This window comes from Podarcis raffonei, chromosome 4 (assembly GCF_027172205.1).
Source record: "Podarcis raffonei isolate rPodRaf1 chromosome 4, rPodRaf1.pri, whole genome shotgun sequence".
In the NCBI taxonomy this organism is placed as follows: Eukaryota; Metazoa; Chordata; class Lepidosauria; order Squamata; family Lacertidae; genus Podarcis; species Podarcis raffonei.
This window is the reverse complement of record NC_070605.1, coordinates 51,516,178-51,525,523: the sequence shown is the minus strand read 5'-3', so window position 1 is coordinate 51,525,523 and position 9,346 is coordinate 51,516,178. Positions and strand designations below refer to the sequence as shown.

General features: G+C 41.2%; 1 protein-coding gene across 5 annotated transcripts in view; it reads right to left on the bottom strand.

The window, feature by feature from the left end:
* Nucleotides 1-2,020: 2,020 nt before the first annotated feature.
* The window catches only part of JAM2 (junctional adhesion molecule 2), a 28,364-nt gene continuing 21,038 nt past the window's right edge, over nt 2,021-9,346 (bottom strand). For 2 of the 5 annotated variants that reach the window (XM_053386532.1, XM_053386528.1), the window contains 2 exons: nt 6,646-6,661; nt 3,759-4,973 (listed from right to left, as the gene is read on the bottom strand). In XM_053386532.1, the coding sequence (XP_053242507.1) occupies nt 4,838-4,973; nt 6,646-6,661 (152 nt within the window). In that variant the 3' untranslated portion in view covers nt 3,759-4,837. Of the gene's footprint in view, nt 3,658-3,758; nt 4,977-6,645; nt 6,662-9,346 lie in introns of those variants that run through there. The other 3 variants (XM_053386530.1, XM_053386531.1, XM_053386529.1) reach the window with 3 other exon arrangements.

The window sequence follows — 9,346 nt, the reverse complement described above, 5'->3', positions numbered from 1 at the left end:
TCTGTGCCTTGTTTGCTCATTGGAAAGACAGCTTCATTCCACTGTCCCTCACCTTGTTTTCCTCCAACAATCAGTCTGCATTCTCAGACTTCATTGGGCTGTTTTGGGTTTTTCCTCCTTCAGGATTAGGCAGCGGACATAGTTGATGCCCAGTCTCAGCTGTGTTAAAATATTGCTTCTGCCCCTTTTAATATTATTTACTGCTTTTATCCAACTCTCAGACAATAACAGTCTCCCAAAGTGGCTCACTTCAATAAAAAGAGACTGTCCCTGCCATCAGGTTTACAGACTAAAAGAACACACACATGGAAAGGCGAGTAGGAGCAGGGAAAGGTAGAAGAGAGTTTTCCAAGGCCGGATGAAAGGGGTGAGCTGTAAGAGGGCACTTCTATCCAGTTCAAGTCGGGTTGATCTTCTCTTGCTGGTGTTCTTGCTTGAAATGAAATTGGTAGCTCTTGTTTCTTTGACCAAGGGGATGAGGTCCCCTTGCTTTTGCAGGGCAACTGGGTGGTTGGAGCTGAATATTCTTCAGTGGATGGAGGGCAAGTGCCTTGCAGCTCCTCCTCTGTCTAGTGGATAGGGCTAGGTGAGTCATCTTCTTACCATGATGCTATTCCTCATAGGCAGGGTGGGAGCAGCTTCCCAGGGGCCCTACGTCTTCTGGCCAGTAGTAGAAGCCAGCATGCTTTCCTTCTGCTCTCCAGTCCCAAGGCTGTTCAAAAATAGCTTTAGTGTTTTTATTATCCTTTTTCTCCCATCATATTTTTCTAGCCATTCCATTCCCACCCCATTTTCAGCTTCTTTGTCAAAAGTTGTATTCTTTTGGTACTGCTGGCGGGTTTTAGGAGGTGCACTCAAGGGTTTTGTGCTTCCAAAAAACCTGGAGTTACAAGAAGAGGTACCAGCACATTCTGAGTATGTGGTTGTTTCCACTTGGTTACACAAGTGTTATCACTCAGTGAATTGAATTGAAATACAGGGTGATTCAATAATTAATTTCATTTAACACTGCTCATTTCTTTCATACAAGCAGAGTCAGGAGCCTGTCAATATAATACTGTAGATGGAAAATGTGGTCTATCAGACTATTGAATAGACTACATTTGTTAAAATAAAATTCCTCAAATATTTGAAATAATATATAAAATGTTTTAAGTTAGTTTCTTTGCCTTTCATTGATTTACTGTTGACTGGCACCCTTATATAATATTTGCCTTTACTTAATGGATGCCATTGAAATGAGTAGGATTTGCTTCTAAGGAAATGTGTACAGGGTGGAGGGACACATGATTAATGGTAAATGTTTGCAACTCCATACTTGTTCTTGAAAGTTTGGTGGCGTGCTTTTAAAAATAAATTAATAACTGAAAAGTCCACACCAACTGGTACGAGCAAATGTGCTTGAAAATAGTTGCTATATTGGGAAAGAAATTTGAAATAATTGAGTAGTTTACACAGGAAAATTGTGTAAATAGTACCTGAAGCTTTGCCCAACCTTTGACAATTAGTCATAGTCATGCGTATAATGCAGATAATTGATTACTTGGTTGATCAGAACTGACTGCATATTAATTTGAGATCTATACTTGGATCTAAGGTTTTCCTATACAAGGTTTTTATCCTTGAAACAAAAAGCATCACATTACACTATTAATGCTTGCAGGAAGCATGGGGAACCTGTGGACTTCTAGATGTTGCATTACCACAGCTCCCATCTATGCCCATTGGCCATGCTGTCTTGGGTCCATCAACAACTAAAGCATCACAGGCTCCCCATCCCTAGCCTAGGAGCAGTAACCACATTTCTCACATCTCTAATAAGATACTTATAATATGGTGAGGCTAACAATGTCAACAGAACAATGTTAGGGCAAGAAATTATAGCCAGCTGTGAGGTTTAAGGTTCTTGGGTGGAGATGAGAATCCGGCTTAGGAATTTGTCTTGCTTTTTTTTTTATTTAAGAAACCTAACATTCATACCCATGTTTTGTCTTAAGCATCAGTATCATGATCACACTAGTAACAAAGCATATGTGATTTATTTATAATACCATCCAAGAGATTTTTATAAAAAAAACATTAAGGCATTTGTTAGCATTGAGTGGTGAAAAGGATTTCTTCTCAGGCAAAATGTACAGTCTTCAGAAAATAAATCATAAATAGGGTTTAAGGGGCGAAAAATGAGCAGTAGTAAGAATGCACTACACTTCAACAGACCTATACCTGCATAACTTTGTTATTGTTTAGATAGACTGAAAGAGTCAAGACATTTAAATAGTGGAGGCAAAAACGGCTTTGAACAATATTATTCTGATCTTGGCTGTGGAACCTATCATGTTCCACAAAAATTATGAGTCAAAAGCTCTTAAACTGCAGAGCTCTTTATTTGATTGATTCATATATTGCCTTTCTGCCATTTAGGCCTTTAAAGTTAGCTTACAAGCAGGCTGGAATAAAGTTGTTTATAGGGCAAGACATCACATGTAGATCTTCTACTCTAGAACAAGGAAAAATCCTCACTCTACACATGATGTCTTTTGAGGTTCTACCTATCCTAGACCAGGATGCAGGAGTAGAGAAAATAAAGTCAACATGTCAAGACTGTTCCTACTGCACAGTTCTTCCCACAGCCCGCTTGCTGGTAGAATTATGCCCTTAACATTAACAAGTATGGTAGCAGTTGTAGTTGTCTTGACCTGCACAATGGAGAAAAGGACAAATCTTCCTTAGAGGCATCTATGCCCCAGCCCAAAATATTGGCCCTGAATAGTTAAATTATTTAAGTTACTAAATTTATATCCTGCCCTTCCCAAAGGAGCCAAGGGCAGTAATGACCAGATCAGGCTACTTACTCCTGACAGTTCTTCCTAGAGGTCTGGCTTCATATAATCCAGTATCTTGTTTCCCAAAGTCACCAGCCAGAGACCTCTAGGTAGCCCACAAGGAAGACATGAAGGCAATTGTCCTCTCCACCTACTCCCAGGCAACTGGCATCATAAAAGAATATATAGCCAATTATAACTCATATCATCCATGAGTTTGTATAGCTCCCTTTTAAAGACATCAAAACTGGTTGCGCTCAGCAAAACCCACAAGTTAGCTATGTATGGTGTAAAGAACTATTTCCTTTTCTCTGTTCAGACTCTCCGGTTACCTTCACTGGATGGCACAGAAGTTCTGGAGTTATGAGAGGGGGGGCATACTTCAGCCACTTCCTCAACAATTTTATAAATCTGTCACCTTTCCTCATAGAGGAGTTGTTCCAGTCCTTTGATCTTTTGGTTGCACCTTTTCTAGTTGCATGGTATCCTTTTGAGATGTGGCGACTAGAATTGTGCACTTCATCACCTCCTCTCCTATCCTTTTGGGGATATTACACAGTAAGAAACCCCTTACAATTGCGTAATCTACAACCACCAGGTTAGAAAAGCACTATCAAACTACGTTAAAACAACTTTTGACAATCGTGTGTCTTCAGCTTTTAGCAATAGTGCCTTGGCTTTGCCATTGGTTTATTTTTTGCATGTACCACTCTTTAATATTTATATAATAGAGTCCAAGCATCCCTTTGATATTTTGCTCCAGCAAATGCTCATTTGGTGTTCCTCAGAGGGTGGGTTTCTTTTAAATAACAAAGGACTTGGTGTGCTTGAAATCCTAAGGAACGGAAAGAAGAACTGTTGAGATAATTCAGATAGTTGCAGTAGAAGGTTTTGTACTAATATCCATTCACCACTAATAATTATGAAAGCACATGGTGCAGACTCCAGCTATCCCTAACTATGGGCAATGTTGGCTGATGATGATGGGAATTGGAGTCCAAGACATCTGGAAGGTCCTATGCATTACATAAGGGGTAGCTAAGCCTGCGGCCCTCCAAATGTTGGACTACAACTTCCATCTGCATGGCTGATGGGAGCTGAAGTCCAGCAACATCTGCAGAACCACAAGTTATCCACCCCTGGTTTAGCAGTTTTCTGTGTCATCCATATCATTGTGAAAAGAACTCTACAAGCTGACTCACATATGTGAAGCAAACACTCTTTAATCCATGCATCCCCACCTGAGCATGAGATCAGCTGAATAAATCTCAATGTGGACTGTATCCTAAGCTTGTTGCCATTTCAGTGGTTCTATGCTGTCACTATGATGGTAAAAAATAACCACAAAGCTTCCTCCATGTATACAGACTGATTCCTACTGAAGTCCCTCCCTCCCCTTGATCTTATATGTAGAAGGGAGTTTGGTGAAAACCATCCTATCTAGCCATCTCTCACAGGGTCATGCAGTGTGAAAAACTTTAGTATGGCTGACATCTACCACTGCTTTGTGTGTTAACACTGATCCTACAAGTTGTCAGGAGTGCGGGAAAACAACAGTATTTAATATGTAATCTGGGTAAGGCTATAGAAATTCATGAACTTGCCACTAGATGGAGACGCACCTTCCTGAGAGCTGGTATGTATTCAGTATGTAACAAGACTGCTGGAAATAGCCTCTTTCTGGCAAATGCTCCTTTCTATAACTACCGGTATGATGTATAGAGGAGCGTACAGCTAAGTAAGATGCCAACAGAAATAACCTGATGCATCTCTTGCTATTCTCTACCAGGTCAGATGGGACATTATGCGGGACATAATTCAAAACAACTTTCTGTAAATAGTAGCCAAGCATAGTTTTCTTCCCTAATATGCTAGCCAGCTTTTTACGGGACACTTTTATACTGAAGAACATTCAAAGATAATTCCCTCCTTGCTCCCTGCATCTGAATTGGTGCAGTCCAGTTTACCATGTTGTCTGGGTGAATAGCTGTGCTCTTAGCCGTACTAAGAGCACTTTAGAGTTGTGGCATGAGAAAGTACATTATCTCCACCCTTCCTGAAGCAGACATAATGGGTGAATGAATCTTGCCAGTGCCACTACCGCATAGATACAGAATGCTCACCTTTTCACTGTTTGCAGCTTTGTTCTTCCTGCTAGCAAAACAAAAGTGGGAGAAAGTATACTGTTTTATCTGGGCATTTCATGCACATTACTTATATAGAGTTTTGTTTTCCATACATTCATGTTTCTACTGAATTTGCTTGGATTTTTATTTTTATTTTTTTAAAAAAGTTTGATTCAGTGCTTAGCACAAGGATAAGGGAACCTGTGGCTCTGCAGATGCTATTGGATTCCAACTCCCAGTATCCCCAGCCTGCATGGCCAATGGTTCAGGGACGGTTAGAGTATAGAGTCCCAACAAGAACTGGAGGGCCACAGGCTCCCCATCACTGGGAATTTGCCTGCATGTAAGAAGTCAATTAGGGACACGGGTGGCGCTGTGGGTTAAACCACAGAGCCTAGGACTTGCCGATCAGAAGGTCGGCAGTTCGAATCCCCATGACGGGGTGAGCTCCCGTTGCTTGGTCCCTGCTCCTGCCAACCTAGCAGTTCGAAAGCACGTCAAAGTGCAAGTAGATAAATAGGTACCGCTCCAGTGGGAAGGTAAACTGCGTTTCCATGCGCTGCTCTGGTTCGCCAGAAGTGGCTTAGTCATGCTGGCCACATGACCCGGAAGCTGTACGCTGGCTCCCTCGGCCAATAAAGCAAGATGAGCGCCGCAACCCCTGAGTCGGTCACAACTGGACCTAATGGTCAGGGGTCCCTTTACCTTTACCTTTACCTTTACCAAGAAGTCAATTAATCGTATTATTTCTAAATTTGGGGCTTAACGTTAAATTAATTTTTGTCTAACTGTTACAGAAGCAATACCCACAAGATCACATTATAAATCATATTATAATTGAATTAAACCCTATACTATTTTTTATTTAAACATAAGTAATTTTATCCAGATACGTCTGTTACATGGGTTTCAAAATATAGACAATATTGCTTTAGCAACCATGTAAAGTAGCTGTTTCACTGTGTTCTTATTAACAAAGAAAACATTGGCATATATACATATGAACTTTGAAAGAAATTGCCTTGTACATTTTCAGTGAGGGAAGTACTGAATATATACAGTGTTTTGTTCTACTGAGAATAAACTCATTTAAATCTGATCCACTGGTTTCAGTGAGTCTGTTCAGAGAAAGGGGTTGGACTAGATGACCCTCAGGGTCCTTTTCAACTCTATGGTTCTATGGTGCAATCCTTTATAGGGAAGACTGTTCAAGGCCTCCTTCAAATTAGTAGCCAATGGGCGACTGGAACCCTCTTAAAATATTAGCCAACTGAGCCCAGCTTTAGGTATTATAGGCTAGGAAATGAAATGGCTTAGATCCAAATTTTGCTCCAGCTAGCAAAAGGGAGAAAGGGAGTTTTTGCCCCATACCCCCTACAGCCCCTTGTGCTTTCTGAGGAAATGCTTCAGGGAGTTGTAACAGGCAGACATACAAGCGAAACATTGTGGGAGATGGCACTGGAGGGGGATTGGCAAAAATTGCCTCCTCGCCCTCTACTGTCAGCTGGATCCTTCCATCCAGGATCAAAAATCACCTGTGGATGGAAGGAGAAGTTTGGATTCGACCCGATATTACTAATGCAAGGGATTCTGCACAATAGTGCAGAACTATTGATCCTTGGATCAACAGTTGCAACTATAGTCAATGTTTCAGCTGTTCAAAAGTGGCAAACAGAAAGGAAAATAAATATACTTACGCTGAAGAATGTGCTTCTGGGGGATAAAAAAACAGGAAAAGAAAGATAAGCAAGTGCCATTCTCCATACTTCACACTGCCTAACTGCACACTTTACACCAGTCTCTGGAACAACTGCCATAAATATATGATCACATATTTCCTTCTAATCTTGCAGATATTTACTTTTAGACAAACATCAGGTTTTCCAGATATTCCCAATCAGATCACCCAGCTAAGGGTTAATAAAAGTTATATTTAAGACCATTTAAAGCAGGGTTTTTCCATACATTCACCCACCTTTTATGTAGCTTGGTTATGTTTTTCCTCCTTTCTCTGTGAGAAAGATGTGGTTAAATAATTTGAAGCTAATTATATTATGTGATCTGTAGTTTACATCTGTAGTCAGATGTGGCCTTCTGACTAGATGTTCAATCACTACCTCCTGTGCCCCACTCACTAGATTGCTGCATGTGTGAACAAAATAAAGATTCTAAAACAATTCTTTGTAGACTATGCTGCACTCTATAAATGCTAGAAAGGAAGCCACATCAGTTCATTATATATATAAAAAATTCCACAGTATGTAGGGCAATACAAAATAATTTGTCAAGACAACTTACAAAATAAGTTGCCAAGAAATTCCTAAGTAATCATTTATTGCTAGATTACAAAGTAACATATAGTCAATAAATTACTACTTAATTATTTGGTCTAAGTGGGATCTGAAGATGCCTGACTTCTTCCTAATTGCTCCTAGGACAAAAATGGTCCTATCTTACAGCTCACTGTTCAGTTAGATGGTTATTTTGTCCCTCGCGGTTTACTGCAGAATAGGAACAAGCGTCAATTAGGTTTTCTGTGGATTGATGTTTGTTCCAATTCAGCTGTAAACAGCGGGTTTTCCTAGCGAAAGGAAAACTTCTCAGACCCATGCCTAGAAATCACGGGGCAAAGAGGAATGTGGATGAACCCTGATTCTGGGAAAATAAAACATTTATTTTAAAGAAAGAAAGAAATATTTGGGGGACAGGGAGATGCACTCTCATTGTTACCCAGCAGAGGGAGCTGGCTAATCAAATTCAGCAGAAATTTCATATCAAAACTTGCCTCCAAAAATCTGCAAAGCGATATAACAGGGCAGAAACCATGGTGTTTGAGCTTTTACTGAAATACTGTCTACATGTACTGACTGGCTTTTAGACAACTGAAATATATCTCGTTACATATCGCAAATGAACCCACGAGAAACTGTCCTGTCTATTCTGTGTGCTGATGGCTTTTTACAATGGCTGTGGAAACGTACTAAACCTGACTCGGTTGCATTAAGCTCACCACATAAACAACTTCAGTCCAGGCTTCAGTCCCACACTGTGCCAGTAACATCAGATACAGAGAACAGCAACCGTTGTGGAAACAACAATTTCCTTTCCATGTGAATATTGCCAGGTAGAAATCTCTTTGCTGGGGAGCTGCACTGATCTCATTTCCCATGTGGATCTTCCATACGGTTATAAGCCAACTGGCATGAAGGAAGACCATGGGAATAGGTTGTTAGGATTTTACGTAGCCGATGCTGACTAGTGTGATTAGTATAAATCACGTGAGATGTCTGAGAAGAGTTTGGGAAAGGAAGACTGTCTTATCTCTTCGGTCTGTGAGTGTTACTGGACTGTACTTTCGCTTTTGCTCTATCCTTTCTGTTTCTGCCAGAGTTTGGAGAGCACAGACGTGATTATGGATTCTCTGTATATATTGTGAATAAAGCGTAGTTTAGACCTACGGATGTTTCTATCTTCTTACTGTGTGATGCCAGAAGACTTGTGTGCACTTTTCATATATGAAGTGTCGCAGAGGGGTACTCTGGAGTGAAGGGACATGCCATTCCAGAGACGTGCCCACTGGGAGACACTCGGAAGTACTGGGGGTCTGCCGTCTCCCCCCCCCCAGGAGAATTTCCTAACAAAGGTGTCCCAGCCTGTTGCAGTGATGCCTGAACTGGCTGCAGGTATCCTGGCTTTAAATGGTACCTAAATTCAACACCATGTGAAAAATCCATCGAGGTAAAATTCTGCAGTCTAGTGTAGATTAAGATTTAGTGTACTTTAATCCATGACTGTTTGTTATTGAATGGCAGTCACAGGGGCAGCCTGTCCCATTTTGCCACCTGAGGCAAAATGGGAATGTGCCCCTCTTGTCCCCCTGCCGCTGTGCCCCCCCCTCCAATTTCCATCGGTGGCGGAACACCACCCTGGCCAACACTTGGCAAAAGGAAAAGCATTCCACAATGCCTTGACACTCATCTTCTCCACCCCATGGGCTGGGTGGACAAGTGGCAACACCAAGTACCAAAAGTGGTGGGGCAGATGGGACGCTGCCTTTTGTGCTTCTGCCCCCTAAGGCAGCTGCTTCACCCTGCCTCATGGGTGGGCTGGATCTAAGGAGTCAGCTAAGTTTTACTCAGAGTACAGTCACTGAAATTAATCAACATGACTAAGTTAGGAGCATTAATTTCGATAGGCCTACCCTGGGTAAAACTTAGCTGAATCTCACCACAAACTGAACAGTTACAAATGTAAAATACCCAAGGTTGTTAAAAGCGGGGGGCGGGGTGTCAGAAAGCAATTCTAGATTTTCTGAGGGAAATCGCAATATTTAGACATTTTGCCACCAGCTTAAAGGTTTAAAAAAAGATTCAGAAGAAGATTGTATATCAAAAGTTC